At 40.6% G+C, this 18,059-nt stretch overlaps 1 protein-coding gene across 1 annotated transcript; it reads left to right on the top strand.

The window, feature by feature from the left end:
• The first annotated feature begins 13 nt into the window (after nucleotides 1-13).
• barhl2 (BarH-like homeobox 2) lies at nucleotides 14-3,767 on the top strand. The gene is made up of 3 exons (XM_026159680.2): nucleotides 14-1,242; nucleotides 1,863-2,088; nucleotides 3,117-3,767. Exons 1-3 carry the CDS (start codon nucleotides 690-692, stop codon nucleotides 3,427-3,429), a joined length of 1,092 nt encoding a protein of 363 aa, XP_026015465.1. The 5' UTR covers nucleotides 14-689; the 3' UTR covers nucleotides 3,430-3,767.
• Nucleotides 3,768-18,059: the final 14,292 nt, after the last annotated feature.

Genomic DNA, 18,059 nt, shown 5'->3' with positions numbered 1-18,059 from the left:
AATATGAAATGTTCCCAGTTTGGCCTTAAAGCACACGCGTGTTTTTTTTTTCCTCCCTTTTTTTTTTTAAAGACCTGCACTAAACTCGGTGCAATGGTTGGATTGAACTACCTAGATAAAGAAACAACTCGCTGATTGGTGAGGTGCCCGAGCCGGTCAGGACGCGAACCAATGGGAGAGGAGGAAGGTGGGTGGGGAAGTGGAGGGGGAGAGAGAAAAAGGCGTCGAGTGTTTATTATAAAGGAGAAAATATTAATTCCCCCTCGCCGTGGGCCGTGACGTCAGTATAGGAAGTCATTGTAGAGCTACACTGAAGCGATTAGCAGCAAAAAGGGGGAGCCTGATGTCGAGGAGTCAGCCCTATGTATATCTCTCTATACGCCTCAACTTTTAACACAAAGTTCAATATCCAAACACAAAAAGGGACGTGGACTACGCAGACCCACACTTTGCTTTTTCGCATTTTCACTGAATGTAACTTCGTGGACCATAGGCTGTGTGAGCCGCCTGTAAACGTGGATTTTGTCTCTCTCCGGGGTTTATTTCTCAGCTCTTTTAAAAAAATTGATTTCATTTATTTAATTATTTTTTTTCTAACTCCGAGTTAATTTCGCTGACTTTCTTGTGATTTGCGCCGGAGGAGAAGCATCTCGCTGTTGTTATGAAGACTTCATCCGTCCTTTCTTAATATGGAAGGATCCAGCGGGTCGAGTTTTGGGATAGACACTATTTTATCCAGCGCGTCTAACTCTGGTAACCCTGTGCTAATGAACGGAGATTTTCGGCTCGACAGCAGGACAGCGGATTTCAGGAGCCAGGCGACCCCGTCGCCATGCTCGGAGATAGACACTGTGGGAACCGCTCCCTCGTCCCCCATCTCGGTCACCATGGAGCACGCCGCCGATCCGCATCTGGTCCAGGACAGCCTTCAGCATCACCACCATCACCACAACCAGCCGCAGAGTTTGCCGCTGTCGCCTCAGCAGCAGCAGCAGCCGCTCGCCGGGGCCGGCTGCGCCCCGAGGACTGCCACCTCCTCCTTTTTAATCAAAGACATTTTAGGCGACAGCAAACCCCTGGCTGCCTGCGCACCTTACAGCACCAGTGTATCCTCACCCCATCACACACCAAAACCAGAAAGTGCCACGGCTCCGGACGGCTTCAGGCCCAAGCTGGAAGAAGACGAGAACAGAAGCAAGTTGGACAAAAGAGACGACATTCAGATCGAAATGAAATGCAAGGGTAAGAGCTCGTCATACTAGCAGGCTTGTTAAATTCACATTTTCAATACAGTAGAGTTCAGGATGAGCCAGGGACTCAATAATAATAATAAGAATAAGAATAATAATGATGATGGTAATAATAATAATAATAATAATAATAATAATGATAATAATAATAGCGCTCGTTGTCTTAGTTCCAGCTTCCTTTATTAGTCTAATAGATGTGAAAACAGATGTATGCCTGGTGATTCTCCCCGTGCGCGGGGCCTCCCTAGTGGGTCAATTAGAGAGATTATTGTTCTTCCTGGAGGGGGGATTATGGAGCACTGAAACACAACTACAAATAGAGATGGATTGATATATTGATTTCTCGTTTTATGATAGAAAAAAGAAATCTTCAGGTATCAAATGCAGACGTTTCTTTTATTGCTGTTGTCTTGCCCCACGTGTGGCTGAAGGAAGTATTTGTACAAAGTTGGTCAAAGTTTGAGTGGAGGTGACGCACGCACGCCTCTGCGAGGTTATTATTCGAGTGTCGGTGTTGGGAGGAAGACTTAAAAAACGTTGGTGTGTGAAGAAAATTTCCAGCAGGCCTTTTATGGTTAACCACAATTCATCCGCCTTGCTCTGCGCCTATAGGGACTAAAGAAGAGGGTGACCGGGAAATCTCCAGTAGCAGAGACAGTCCGCCGGTGCGCACGAAAAAACCTCGCAAAGCACGGACAGCCTTTACCGACCACCAGCTCAACCAGCTTGAGAGGAGCTTTGAGCGACAAAAATACCTCAGCGTGCAGGACCGCATGGACCTGGCCGCGGCTCTCAACCTGACAGACACACAAGTCAAGACCTGGTACCAAAACAGACGGTAAGCGGCCATCATTTTTAATAACTGCTGCAGACACAACGAGCGAGACGAGGTCAAACTGGGGAGCAAGAACCCCTTTTGGCTCTGTAAAACAAATGAATACAGCTGTTATATCGGCCAACACTGGGTATTTAAATCTAAAGATCGGGTTTGCAAGCACTTATGAAAATCAATCTGACTTATTAATTGATACTTTTATTTTTTTAAAAGTGTTTTTCAGCCACTTACAAAGATCTGCGTTGGTTATATTTTTGCGCTGCGTGATCTTAACATTTCTAATCCACGTGGAGGGAGAAAATAAATTACACCACAAAAGAATCTCGTATTTTAATTGATTTAATTGTCGTTCTGGAAAAAAAATAGATTTTGATCATGTTTCATTTTTATTCCGTATAAAAACAGACAAATAGAAAAATAAGCAAGTTTTATTTTCTGAGTATTTGTGGACAAATGTGAGGCTGACATGATGACACGTTGATCAGGAGATGATGTGTAAAATAAGGAAGTGTATGTAATTTCGGACATTGTAGATCATATGAAAATATATTATTTGTCTTTTTTATATTCAGTTTTGTAATATTCATTAAGTCTTATTACATAAATTATTTCAGCAATAATAAATTGGTGCATTTGTTTAATTACTGGAAGTGTCCTGATTTATATTTTTCCTGCGCTATAAATATGGAACTTGTGCTTCTTACTCCTCCAGTCTTTCAGAGTTTCTAAAATAATCTCACTACAAGGCCCTTTACATTTTATCCCGCTACCCTTCACAGTAAAACTTGATCTGAAATTGAAAGAATGTGCGTGCATTATATTTTGTACAGGTGTGAGAAAAGTAGGTTTAGCTAAGTTTGGATTGAAGTGTATTTCCCCCCATCTCCTTCTCTCTTTTGCCTAATTAAACCATAACCATATATTCGTGCCCGCAATAATTAGGCCTCTGCATACCGATTAAAGGGGCGTTTGGGAAATCAGCAAGAGAGCGAAGTGATTAAATAATTCATCTGTTGTATTTTGATTTCCAGGACGAAGTGGAAGAGGCAAACGGCGGTCGGATTAGAGCTCCTGGCTGAAGCAGGAAACTACTCGGCCTTACAGAGAATGTTCCCGTCGCCCTATTTCTACCACCCGAGCCTGCTGGGCACCGTGGACAGCACGACGGCAGCCGCGGCGGCCGCAGCCATGTACAGCAGTATGTACCGGACTCCTTCCTCGCCGCATCCCAGCCTCCAGAGACCTCTTGTCCCGAGGGTGCTCATTCATGGCCTTGGGCCGGGGGGGCAACCGGCACTAAACCCCATGTCTAACCCCATGCCCGGCACGCCGCACCCGCGGTAAAACGCAAAATTAAGACGCTGACCAGAAACCTGGTTGAACACGTGATGTGAGTAACTGCATCGGAACCACATTGCAGGACTTTCTCTCTCTACCCGACCCCCCAAAAAGACACATTTAAAGACATTTTACAGAAGTAAAGGAGGTATTTAATATAGGCCCGAATAGCCTAAGTCCAGTCCTAAAGACTTTCTGTCCGGGCCCAGACACACCGCGAGGACTGCTCATGTCTGATTGTTTGTTTGTTTGTCTTTTGTACAAATACACTTACATTAGCAAATAAACTTATAAAGTTTATTAGATGGAGAAGAACTGAATGAATAAAGAAGTAATGATACTGATTGAATTGTAGAAGCTTTAATTCAAACTCGAGTCCAAATTAATTTCCTTTTAAACGCAAACCTTCATTCAAGAAGATGCAAAAGCCGGAGTCCAATTTTATTCATAAAGCACATTTAAAATAGCAACAGATTACAGAAGTTGTTTAAAATTTCCTTCTATTTTTTGACTGATAATCCCAGAAATTACATTAATCTGCGAAAGAACAGATATAAAAAAGTTTTCATGTGCGCTTTTTCACAATAATCGACCGCGCGCATTAATATTTTAACCTACCTCATTATAGCGGTGGATAACCAGCAGAATTTAATCACTTTTTAGCCTGACTTAATTTAAAGGTAAATAATTTGTTACAGGAGCATATGGTCTTTAAATTGGGAGACACAGAACCGGTGATCACCGACTGGAGGTCAGTTTCCAGCCCTTTATATTTGTGTTTACCAGCACATATGCATATGGATGCGCAGCAGCTGATTGGTGGTGAGATGAATGGTTTTGATGAGTTGGGTATACTGGGAATGTGGCCTTGGCTTAGCAGCTGTTCCCTGGGAGAACAGCAGACAATAAGCCTGAATTTCTCAGCGTGAACGATCAGTGCAGCAGGATCAGGACAAGAAGCCTGCAAGAAAAAAAAAGAAGAAGAAGAAAAAACTGCCGATAATCTGCACATTCTCAATAACCAATAGCCGCCAGTGAACTTACTTTCTTGAGGTTTTGTGGGAAAATAATCTCCAGTGACCCCAGAGCAGAATCGGTGTCATTGGAAGTTTTGCATCAGTCTTAAATCATCTGCAACGTTATGCATCAGCACTGAGTAAAAAATAATCTTAGAATGTTTTTACGGTAGGGAGCCGTGATTTTTTTTTTTCTGTTTTTTACACCCTTCCCGTTTCTCTGAATGTGTCTGTGCTGCGCTAATAGAAGCTGCTGCAGGAGCAAACCTGAAGATGTTCAACGCGGCTCTGAAATGAAATGTTAACGGAATACTTTGATTTTATTTAGCTTCATCTAAGCGCGCACTCTGGAGAATATGGCGAGGGGGCGCTTGGTGTGAATTAACGCCTCGGGGCCCGTTTGTTTGGGTTACTTATCTGGGCCAAATTGACCTTTGCTGCTGGAGTGCATGCAAACCTTCAGCAACCATAGCCTATATATTATTTTTCTTATATATATATTTTTAGTTAGAGATAAAACATATTTTTTTACACATTTTGTTTCTGATAATTCCATTCTCGTTTTGAAAGAAGTAGCCACAACATTCCAGCATTTAAATGCCAGTTCTCGCATATTATATTCCTGTCTTCTAAGAAAAGCGCACACACACACACACACACACACACACACACACACACACACACACACACACACACACACACACACACACACACACACCATCTAATGCACGGACTCGCACATAAGTCAGCTTTGTCACTTTGCCAGTGGAAGCCGTAAACACAGGCTTAAGTTTAGCCGTTCCTTAATACTTTGAGCACATGTTAATGTTGCCTATTTAAGCCATCTGCCTGTCATTCACTCTGTGGACACCTCTCTCAGCCATTTAGAGGAAAAACAGTCCTGCTGGTTTCACCTTCGGCGTGCACGGCTGCACGCTAAAGGACTTACTCGACCAATTAAATTCGTGTTTTCCCATTTTAATCAAATTTCTGAGACAGGGCCGGGATTATTATGGACTCGAGTGTTCGGGGTGCAGTCGCTGCGCGCTTCTTGTGCACTGTAATTCGACTAAACACAGTTTCCGCTTTCATCAAAACTCGGGGTCTGTGGATTTTGGAGTGAAATCGCATCAGGCCGCAGAAGAAGCGTTTTGGAGAGCAGACTGTTGGAGGATAAATCACTCCCTTCTCGGCCTTGTAAGCAATGATTGCGAAAACAACTTTAGCCTGTATCACCAACGCGGAAAAATATTAGCCCACTGTATTGACCCTGCAGCTTTTTCCCATTACTGCGGTATAGTGCCGACGCATGTTGTTCATATGCATGACTTCAACAGCATTATTTATTTATTGCACTCTGCGGGTGGGAGGGTTGGGGGTGTCGGCAGTTGTGGGGGCTGTTTCCAATTCATTAATAATAAGCTAAGCCATACAGCAACGCAGAATTAATAGCCTCCGACTATCTTATACCATCGGTAATTTCTTGGCACTGCTTTAATCAGATTTTTGTATTTTTTTATTTTAACAGTTGCTCCAGTTTAAAGCATTATTAGTTTTTTTGTTGTAGAATCTGTGGTAAATGCAAGAATACTTATCTGCCGATTAAATATAAATTAAATGTCTCTCAAAACTGTTAGATGGCGAAAAAAAATATAGGCTAATATTGTTATTTAGACCGTGAATTCGCTTGTGAGGCCAAACAACGGACTTTTGGGCGAAGATGAGCAATACTTGAGGAAACACAATCACTGGTGGAAAAAAAAAGGGCAGCAGACTTGAATAAAGAGGATTAGGCCTTTCTTTTACATGGCGCATATTATCCAGAACAGATGGGCTTTAGAGAGTCGTTTTCGTCTTCTTCTTGCCTCAAGGAACCTCGTTGGGCACTTTAATTGCCACTTTTTCCAACTGATGTAATGGTGGGATATCTTTTTCATTACAATAATGAGGTAACACTTGCTCTCCTTGGCCTCTCATTATCACAGCTCCTACATCACTCACTAAACACAAATTTAACCCCCCCCCCCCCAGCCCCGCCTTCTTCCAAAAAAAAAGAAGAAAAAAAGAAGAATTGATGGCTAAGATCTCTTACGCAGGTCACATCTTGCATCTTGTAGGCCACATTATCACCAACAGTTTCTGTTTTGTTAGAAGTAAAACATTTTTCATTATTTAAGAGCCTCCAGGAGAATCACATTCAAAAGGTGTAAATAATAGCTTCAGTTAGAAAAATGCATCATTGGGACTCACTGCGGGTCAGGCGCTGTGCTATTCAGAGGCGTGCATGCATCAAGTTGGTGGTGCTTATAAATGGATTTTTAGTCCAAAGCGTGCACACGCGCGCACACACACACACACACATACAGAAAGATGGTCAGCTAGTGGCTTTATCCACTGATCAGCAAAATGCTTATATTTGAGTACAACTTCTTTAAGTAATTTGAAAAGCCAAAGACTCTCCCAGTACTGTAGTATTATTTAGCAAATATGTGAGTATTAATTTATAGGCTAAAATATCTACAGGTGTCATTTAGTTTTACACAAGGTTGTGCTAGTCAGTCGAGCTGATTGTAAAGTTTAAACCTACTCGACCAGTATGCATTAAATAATTTAATAAAACATAGAAAAAAAAGTTCCTTAACGGCTTTTTACTGCTCTAGTTATGAATATTTGACATTCTAGGGATGATTGAAAATGCACCTACTTTCAGAAAAGTTTTGCATAAAATGAATAAAAATCCATTTTATTTCAGCATCAATTAACAACTTAATTATTTTCTTAAGCGTTTATATATATTTGTGAGTTTAATACACTGTATTCATGCAGTGTGTAGGACTCTGTGCAGCTGAAAGATGAGATACAGAGAGTGGCCATTTTTTTTACCTTTATAGTTCTTCTGTGTTGATATAAGAAATTAGTGATGCAAAATATTTGTTATTGAATTATTATTATTATTATTCTTTATGTGCCTTAGGTTTTTTTCAAACAGAAAATAATACTAAGTTTGGTTGTTAAGAGCAGTGAGTATCCGGTGAGCAGACTTGTTGACAGGGTAAGCCATCCACTCATCATCCTTACAAACACCCACCTCACAGCTCAGCCTAGACTAGCATGGACATCTGCAACAGTCCCGTCTGAATGATGCCGTATAGCTGCGACATATCATAGTTTAAATGGCCTCATCATTTCAGCAAATCCAGCCAGTTTCCCTCTCTCTTTTTGTCAAGTGACAGGACAGCTGATGGCAGAGAAGCTCCGCTACCTTTCAAGTTTCAACCAGGCGCCGTCACATGCGACCGCACAACCAGGAAGAAAAAAGTCTGTCAGCAGTGATGTCAAAAGCTTCAATTTTTACAGAGCAATTAGGGGTTTCATCACAGCGGAGCGATGTCAGGATTCATTACGGCTCAGCAACAGCTAATTGCTTCAAGGTTAAAGTAACAGATCTGACGGCATTATATTTTAAGTGACAGACTGAAATTCTGGTGGTGTTTCACAGAGCACAGCTCTGACATTAAGGGAGTTTGCTCAGGAGGATGGTGGCTGAGAAGCAATAAGAATTACTGCACATTAGGACTGTGATTGGTTAAAGTAGTAGTAAGTCTCTAAGGAACATATGGTTACTGCTGTTTTTGTCTTCCTCTTTAAGGGGAAACAAAGGACAATGTAACATTGTACTTGGAAAACACATTTTCCAGAACATCCTTCTTGAGTTGTCTATTTGCCCTTGTGGGTATAAAGTATCCATCTAGTATGAGACACAAATGGAAAATCGAATATCTGTTCAGACTTTGCACCTGCCATCGAAGCATTACAGTATACAGCTGTACCTGCATCTCCTTGTGACGGCGCCAAACCTACAAAGTTTTATCTTTCCACTTGTTTTAACCTCTGTGAGGTCCTTTCATTTTAACCTCTCAGGTGTTTTTTTTAAAAAGCTGAGAGGTTAACAAACTTTCATAAGAAAGAAGAAAGACAATTTCCTTGTCTTTTGTTAACTTACTGCCTATTTGAGACCCCTGAACCTAGCGAAGTTCACAAAAAGAACAGTAATATACAAAATCTGTTCCTTAAACCTTGAAGTAATGAATTCTGACGTCACTTGACTGTCAAAACGTATTGTTTTGTGAGATATGAATATTGTAATACCCAGGATTTTTTTTTTAGAGAACAGCACAGATAACAAAAAAAGTTCTTGTGATTTTTATCGGAAATAAAATCTGACCTCTGACCTCTATCACGTTAAACGACTCTAGGCAGTTAGGCCTGCAATTTTGTTACATCAGAACCAAACTGTAACCGCAGCTCTTATGATTATCTTTATATTAATATGATCAGTAAATGCCTGTTTGCTCCTTCAGATTATAGAGAAATGTTAAGATTTAGGTTTATGTCACTTGGCATCTTACAAATTTAGGACCAATTTAACGCTGGCGTTTGGAATTATTTTCATTTTTGACGAACTTCTTGGAAATGATCTGACTCCTTAGTTGCTGAATATTCACCATTACACTTGCTAATTTTGTGCAATTAGTTGGTGCTTCATGCCCTGGGTTTGTAGAGCATTTTCACTGCTTTCTGTTTTGTGATATCAATAGGCCGGATGGCCAAAATAGTCAGCTGAAAGATGATATAATATAAAACACCTTAGAATGGAGGGAAACTGCAGGTAACGATGTGTCAGTTCATTATTTTACATATGGGCAATCAAATGTAATCCATTTTTAATATAAGATATTGATTGTAGCGGCTCAAAGATATGGCAGCAGTAACCGGAGGCAGCTGAAAGCTCTAGCTTTTGTCTGGGCTAAGCTAATGTTCTTACATTTAGACCTTTTCATATCTTAATGACCCCAATTTAAGACAGAAAGTGAACATTTTTGAGCAAAATGAAATATGGACTGGGGCATGCATGCCAGAGAAGTCTGCTGAAGTCGTTTCAATTGAGCAGTTGTTTACCCTTGGCTTTTCCCCCCCCTCTTAAAGTAGAATACCTGATCCTTTGAACTGATTGTTTGTTTAACTGCTGCTGGGAATCAAGAATCCCTGAGGTCTGAGTAAGTGTTGATCTAAGGTTGGATTTGAAATAGCCTAATGAGGAACTCTTTGGATAATTAGTGATAGCTGGAACGCTTGTGGATAATTTGAGTGCTTCGCCACCCTGTAACAGCAAGGCAACGGGGAGGAGGGCGGATGATGAAAGAACAGAAAGATCAGGGTTAATGAAAATTAGCATGTCAAGTTAGTCCCTACCTCTGTTTTTTTTTTTCTTCTTTTTTTCATCTTTTGTTCTTCTTGAGATGCGTTATTGTTGATGTAATGGAACAATTAGCAGCGTGGTTTAGTGCAGGGATAAGGTGCTGTTGGAGAGAATGGTTGCTGCTGCTGCTGCCGCTCCTGGAAATGCAACTAACACTGTGGTAATTAGAGGAAGGAAGGTGTCTAGAAGAGAGGTCCAGCAGGAAATGAGGTGGTGGCAGTGGGCCTATGGGGACAAAAAGGCTTCCCTCCTTCTGTGCCCACTCGGTATTCAGTGGGAGACCACAAACAAGAGCTGTGCCCAGTTCAGACAATCATACAAGTTTGGACTGGTCTGGACAAAACCACCAGTTAATTCAGCTTTTGATAGTTTTCACAGCTGTGGTGTGTATGTGTCAAGACACACAGCCATGACTGCTGCTAATAAAGGTTTAGTATTCTTTAAGGCAAGATTTGTTGTTATAAAAGCTGTGAGTTTGTCACTATAGAATAAAGCGTGCATGATGATCTACTTTCAAAAACAAGTGTGCGCTGGTTGGGTAACAGTTAGAGAAACCCCAACTAAGCAGGACCCTGCGTTGCCATTTTGCAGTTCGGAAAAATGAGGATGATGCCGTGATCCTCGATTCCATCGCTTTGTTTGTTTTTGTTTGGAATCACAACAGTAAGCAGTGAGCACTCGCCGGAGGTTGTGTCATGCCACAGTTAATTACATTTTTAAATTAAAGCGGTCTCCAGATCAACCTGCTGAAGATTGACATTAAGAACAGCACTGGGTGTGACGAGAAGTACCTGTGACGCGCAAGCACGGGCCTGCCGAGTGGTGAGATGTGATTAGGAGCTCGTGTTAAGCACTGTCTGGCCCTCTCACCACTTCAGTGCTGCAGGCTTCGGGCCAGAATGCAAGCTGTTGATTGGCTCTGTGTTTTTAGATATTTCACAAGCATCTCCTCCTGCAAGAAGTGGAATGACTTTAACACATGCACACGGGCATATGCCTGTATCTCATACACACAGAGTGGTGAGAAACTTGGACATATGCATGCGCACACACAGAGTCGCTAAATGTGTTGCTAAATGGATAAGGAAGGATCAGATCACCAAGGGAGTCAGAATGGTACAACAGAACAATAGTTATATTTCTCACTGCAGTTGGAAATAAACAGAGCTTTTTTTCAAGAGACAAAACTGGTCTTTCTCTGCATTAACTATTGCTATGGGCTTTTTATATAGTTATTCTCCCCATAGTCACACAAAGCAGCTACCCCCCTAGTTGAAGCGATTTGCTGTTCACAATGCCTCAGCTTAACCAGCTAGGTCAGGTCAAGTTGACTCAGACAATAGGGACTTTAGTGTCTCACCCACAGCACAGAGTGTCGCAGAAACAAAGCAGCTCGCAGCAAGTGGAGCAAACATTTCATAAAGTCGTGGCCTCAGTCTATAAATGTCCTGTCTAATTTGTTATTTCTCATCAAGCAGGACTTTTATCTATTCTTACACTCTGAATAGATATCAATATTTGGAAAAAATAGTTTTCTTATTCCAGACCCCGTTATAACTCCAATTGATGTTACAGGACATTTATTTCCAAGCCTGTTCTTTGGTACCAACATTTTATATGTGGGTATAAATAAAAAAAAACGAGGTTCCATAAGACACCATTTACCAGTGAAACTGCAACAGAACCACTTTAATCAATAATTGATTAACCATCTGTGTTCAAATTCTTTAGCAAAAACGCACAGAAATAATTGTGACAATGTGGATATATATATTACGTTTTATTTTATGAGATTATCTTTTATATTGGCATTTTTTGGACACATGTGTGACAAAATGAGACAGTTGAAATGTTCGTTTTGTTATACTAACCTTTTCTTTAGACTAGCTGGCAAATTAATAGATAATAAGCAGTAGTTTCTAGCTGCTCCCATAGAGCGCTTAAATAGATATTTTTTTAAACCTACATGGATGTGTTTTTCGTTGAATGACCTTTAGAGTTTTCAGCACACACGGACCATCCAGGGAATATGAATGCCAAGTCAACGCCTTGAATGTAGTAATATCATTAGAGTTTGCCATTCACTGTCAATGATTCACTCCTCTGAAATGACAAGGGGAGAGGCCCAATTATAACAGAACATATGTGCGATAATAGGGAGATAATTGCACGGTGTTCACAATACCCATTTTAAGAGCCAGCAGCTAAGTCTTCACTCAGATGGCGTCTGAGAAACATATTCATACTGCACAGCCATTGCAATATACCAAACCATGGCTGTAATATCCTGTGTATGTGAAGTACTAGCTGAAAAAAGTGTTGCTATCATAGGGTGTGCAATCACGAACGCAAAAATTCAAAGAGAATTCCCAGTCTGTATGCATTGTCCGTACTTTATGGATGTGCACCGAGAGGAATTCATATACAAAGGTCTTCTAGCAGCATACACAATAGCTGCATATAGAAGGAGATGAACATCTGATTTGTCACATTTGAAACACTAATGTTTAAACCAAAAGGAAGAGCACACAGTAATGTGTTCATTCATCTGCATAAACACCACCTGTCCCGGCACAGACAACTCCTCAAGCAGCGAAAGTTTAGTGGCAGCCTGCGTGCAAGCCAATCAGTAGGGGCCCAGCTGTGGTTTCACGAACCCGTAGCGTTTTCAAGTGTCAGAAAGCGCTCTGAGTACTGTTGCTGGTGCTAGAGAGAGAATACTTTCATTTCATGTCATCCGCCAGCGAGACGAATAGGCGACACGATAACAAAAAGAAAACAGGGTGTGCTATCACGATTGACATCCAAAGGTAATTTATGCTGGCCCTTTATTTACTCACGCAGCTTCCATATACACACTGAGAGTTGTTCTTGAAGGCTAATTTGGAGCATATTTGGCATATTGCAGGCCCTCTCTCCTTAAGAATTTCCATCATTTGTCTCAGTCATGAGCATTGTGTTATCAAAATCCAGAACAGCATTGATCACTTCGCTTTTTTTGTGTGTGTGTTTTTTTGTTATCGTCCCTGGAACAGCTCCTTAGTGCCAAAGCTTTTGTTTGTTTTTCCTGTTGTTTTTTCCTACACTGATACTAGAACAATACTGTCAGCTTCTGTCTTGACTTCTTTCTAAAAGTGGGATATGGCATGTTCCTCAAATGGTATCTGTAATAAAAAGGAAAGCTTGCCTCACCTGACACCTCTTCAGCTGCACGGGAGGGACAAAGCTTGTAGTTTGTTTTGATGGTTAAAGAGGGGATGGCATCTGGCATCGTAATTATTGGAATAAATTACCGTGCGGCACTCATAAATGAAACTGAAGCACTGTCAGATCTTGATCAAATTCTGTTCTTTTTCTTAAAACTATAATTCGTCTGCTACCTTTGCCATGTGTATTTTTTTACTATTTGATAAATGCCTTCAATTATCTGTTGCTTTTGATGGATACAATTCAGTGGAAATTCTTTTTTTTTTTCTCCATTTTTTTTCTCTCCCAATTGTAGTTTAGGTAATGGTCACTTCTTTCAAGTAGTCCACTTTCAAGAGAAGCTTTTAAAGGTAGAATTGTGGGTAAGTCAATAGTCACCACCAAAATCATACGACTGATCCACAAGGAAGAAAGGGCCAATTAGAGATCATTTGGCAAAGAAGCTTTCGATTGCTTTCACTCTGGTATTATTTGGTCTTTTGTTGACCTCTGCTGAGAGCAAAGGCGGATTCTCTGACAACCAGGAGAGGGGCCGCCGCCACGCTGCTCTTTCATCTAGCATTGTGAGAGCACAAGTGCCCGAGTCCGCCAAGCACTTTAATCAACTTAATGCAACTGATACTGCCTGTTGTTATGAGCCTCCGGTCCGATTCAAAGAGGCCCACAGATGGACGACGCTGTGGAGGCTTTTCTGCAGACCTGTGCAAGCCAACAAGTGCTGGGGGGGTTAGATGGAGGAACAGGGAAGATGGGGGTCATGGGAGACACAGACAACACTCAGACAACCTGTCTGCACAGCCATGCTGGTTCCTCTCTTCTATTCTTCCACATCCACGTCTTTACAAGGGCTACGCAGCACATCTGATATGAAATGTGGGTGATGGACCTTTGTTTAGTTCAAAGGTTCGTACCTCTTTATTCCTAAGTCCCTTTGTAAAGCCTTGGGCCTTGAAATATGTATAACTGTCCTTTTCATTGAAGCCATCTGAGGGGGAAATCAAAGCCAGAAGTTTCTGTGAGAATCAGTTTGAAATGGTGTGTCTATATGGTGTCATCATTTCTTAACCTGATACCTAGCGCAGAACCCTTTGCGACCTTCAAAACATGAACGTGGACTATTGCCACTGCATATTGCCACAGATCACAGAGATAAAAATACAAATACAGAAAACAGTGATGAGAGAGCCACATAGTTCAAAAGGACACGGTTACCACTTGCAACTTGTTAAATGTGTGGCAATAAGCACAGATTATGGCCTTACATGGTCGTGTGAGGCAATCAGTTTTGGACATCCTCAGGGATGGATGCTGAGTTTATACACAGTCAATATGAGAATAAAAAACAACACTATAACTTTTGTAATGATTGGTCTGAAGGCAACAGTTCTGGGAAGATTCAAACAAATTTGTGCTGGGCAAAAAATAGAAACATTTTCATACCATCAGCACAGCAGTAAAGCCAATATGATGGGAACTGATGTCAGAAAGTGTTTTGAGTTTCATCCACGGTTTCCGTGTACTTTTGATAATTGACATATGATTATGATTATTGATTCTTGTGTGCTTAAGACTCAGACATAAAGACTTTAATTTCACTTCTTTCATTCAGTCCTTTCTTCAGTCAAACTTTCTTACTGAAGGTTCAGGATAAAAGTTCATAGCATCTCCCATTGTCTCTCATTGTCATTGTGGAGAAAACGAGCAGAGAGAAGGTCTATCGACAGACAAACTTGCAGTAAAAGGGAATAAAAAAGAACTACTTTCTTTTGGTTGAGGGTGACTTTGCCTCCACACCTAAACAGTAAACAACATTTTATCATCAGCTTAAATGCAAATTCATCTCTGCTACACTTGATGTAACCTAAATCTGACCATGAGCACCACAGTCGCTGTAGACCAGTCCAACACAGAACTTTACTGTGAACTCACCACATTAACCTGTTTATCCTGGACAAGGTTACCAAGTATTTTCATGCAAGTTATTTATAACTTAATTTCTTTTGCACGATGTTTCACAAAATGAAAATACATAATTTGTGAAAGCACATCCTGTACAAATCCAATACCTGATTAAAATTATGACAGTTTATCAAACGTCACGGAAAAGTGCTTACCTTCAAATATAACTTCTCTCTGTCTTCTTCCTCTGCTGTCATGTCTGTCTTCCTACATCTTTCTCCATCTCTGACTAATTTATCTCACACTCTTTTCTCTACTATGAAATACAGTAGCTGGGATAAGTACTACAATCAAAACTTACAGACCAGCAGTTATTCCAGCCCACTTTAACCTGCAAGCAAAAGCCAAGTAACCTCCAGTCGAGGCAGATGGCCCCGCCCCTCCCTGAGCCTGGTTCTGCCGGAGGTCTCTTCCTGTTAAAAGGGTGTTTTTCCTTCCCACTGTCGCCAAAGTGCTTGCTTATAGTGGGTCATATGATTGTTGGTCTTTTCTCTGTATGTATTATTGTAGGGTCTACCTTACAATGTAAAGCACCTTAGGGCGACTGTTGTTGTGATTTGGCGCTGTATAAATAAAATTGAATTGAAGTATAAATGCCATAGATGAACCTAAAGTCTGTTTTGGAAATGTAAGAAGTAGAATACTACCCAAAAATTCTACTCAAGTACAGTAATAAAGTATTTGTACTTCGTTATTTTCCACCTGGGCGGCAGGGATGAAATAAAGTAATACTGGAAGAAGAGGGCGAATGCTTCCGTTTGACAAAGTCCACATTGGAAGGCAGGGTGGTGGTGATGGAGTCAATCGCAAGACTGTCAGCCTGTTCTGTGGGTAACTTTCTGTACTGTTAGAGTTTGTTTTCTTTGTTATTTGTGTAGTTTTACCCATCAAAACTGCTCTGTGAGTGTTAGATAAAGATCATGGTTTGGGTTAATCTAGGCATTTGCTTTTTCACAGTGTTCACCCTGCACACTGAAAACTTACACTAAAGGGCAGAGCTTTAAAATGTGATGGCAGGTCAAACATCTTCTACTTCTGTTTATTATATATAAATTTAAGCATAAACTAACTTAGCAGACCATATAAAACCATATTTCCAAAAGGCTTTTTTTTGTGTGCTAATATCATTATAATAAAACCCCACAAACAGTAGCACAGCTGTGAAACTATTTCAAAAAAAATCCCACAATTTGGTTTATTATAATAGTATACTTGCATACTTTAATAAGAGTTCAAGGACATGCAGCCTAATTCTAGAAGAATGTGTTGCACACAAGCCAGTGGAAAAGTGCCAGTTCCTCAAATGGCCAATAGGGGGTGACTCTTAAAGTGTTTTGGTGTCTATAGTTTCCCATGTTAAAATGCTCAGCTTTACACCAGAAATAAATGTGTTTACAGCTTGATTGAGGATTTTTTTTTAAATTCTCAACAGCTAATTCACTTCCTTATTGCAAATGTAATTTTTAAAAATGATTATATTACATTTGGAAAGGTTTGTAAAAGGTTTGACTGTGGCTGTTGGAGGGAAAGATGGATGCCAAGCCTGGCTTCTGCAAATACAAATCACAAAACATTTTGTTTTAGTGTGTTGGCCTTTTATTGGTCAGTGCCTTATCATAATAGTTACGTAGTTTAGAGTTTGCATACAAAATTAGAAGGATATTGGGTAAAGACGAATATACGACAGATATAAATGTAAAAAGTGTCACATAATCAGGCCTGATGATAGGCTACAAAAATAAAGATAGTACAGTAGTTACCATGGCAATAACTGAACTATTAGAGTGAGTGCAATAAGTCTCTGAAAAAATGCTGCAAAAAATACAAATTATGTTATACCTGTGCCTATTGCCTGCTATATGTAGGAAAATTTAATTGAGTGTTGCAGAAGCCTTACAGAAGGACAGAGAGACACACAGGCCTCCAAGGCATGACATTGTTTTTGACTTGGCAAAGTGCTGAGCTCAACAGCAGACCACTAACAAGGAGACAACCACCCCTGAAGGAAGGGGTGATACACAGAATGGCAGGAGGACTCTTCTTTAAAGGGAAAGTGGAAAGCACTCACTGCTTAATACTCCTGTGGTTAGTTCCTCAGTCATAACAAAGGTCTGCTGGACAGTGATTTTCATACTCTTAGTTCCTCCCGCTTCATTTTGTATTTGCACTGTGGCTCAGCATCAACATTAAGATTTCTCTTGAATATCAATAATTCAGCGTTTGCTTGGAATTCATTTTCAAAGGGCTGAGTTAGATGAAGAAAACTGTATCAACTTGCTTTTATCCAACATTGAGAACAAGCCAATCTAAGGCATTGATGTTATTTCTCTGCTTTGTTGTCTGAATTGGAGTCTTGATCCCTGAGACACAGCAGAGGTTTTGTTTTTATCTTTGGATTAAGGAAGCATAGGTCTTTTTAGATTGGGAATGCTCTCGCAGGGGTCAAATAACAGATTAATAGGTCCAGTAATGAGCTCCCTTGAGTGTCAAGTCTCTCAGACTTCCCCAACCTCCGTTATGTCCTTTTATGATGGATGGCAGCAAACATCGTTCACATATCTCAAAGAAAAATGACTCAGATGCCATTTGTGTGAAGGAGAAACATCAGCTGTAGTGATATATTGTTCTGATATGATGTTCTCTTTTGTATCTTTGTTTGTCATCCATGCTTAAACTGTCACTGCTGTCTCCTTTTGTTTGGTCTCCTCACAGCATCACCGATGGTAACACGCCTCTCTGGGTTTCTTGAAGGTGCTTAAAGGAAGTTAGGTGTTAGATCTGGTGAATTTGTCTGCTTTGATTCAATCACCCTCTTCGTGCACAGACCACACACATGAAAATATGAATGGCAATACACCAATGCCACTCAAACTTTCTTCACAACAACACCTTTACTGATAAAACAGCACAAATTCATCAGTGTTTTAGGTGATCAGATCATCAGATTATACAGCTGATTTTAAGGGGTTCATATCAACCCGATCGTTCACCTAAACACATCCTGCCCTGCTTCAAATCACGTGATTCATTCATTCACCAGGTAAAAAACAAGAAAATACTAGTAACCATGTCTATAGGGGTTACATGTGTATCCAGATTTCTGATGGCCAAAGAGTCATGGCCAAAAGTTTTGCCAGTGGCAACACACTGCCACTAAACTTTTATTTATTTGCCAGTAAACTTTTTAAAACGTA

This window comes from Astatotilapia calliptera, chromosome 23 (assembly GCF_964374335.1).
Source record: "Astatotilapia calliptera chromosome 23, fAstCal68.1, whole genome shotgun sequence".
NCBI classification, from domain to species: domain Eukaryota; kingdom Metazoa; phylum Chordata; class Actinopteri; order Cichliformes; family Cichlidae; genus Astatotilapia; species Astatotilapia calliptera.
This window is presented reverse-complemented; position numbering and strand designations above follow the sequence as displayed.

What these genes read in the sequence shown, in the direction of transcription:
- barhl2 (XM_026159680.2), top strand. Translation starts at nt 690, where the DNA reads ATGGAAGGATCCAGCGGGTCGAGTTTTGGGATAGACACTATTTTATCC. An exon ending in GATCGAAATGAAATGCAAGG is followed by an intron (nt 1,243 to 1,862) that starts GTAAGAGCTCGT and finishes CTGCGCCTATAG; the next exon opens with GGACTAAAGAAGAGGGTGAC. An exon ending in ACCTGGTACCAAAACAGACG is followed by an intron (nt 2,089 to 3,116) that starts GTAAGCGGCCAT and finishes TTTGATTTCCAG; the next exon opens with GACGAAGTGGAAGAGGCAAA.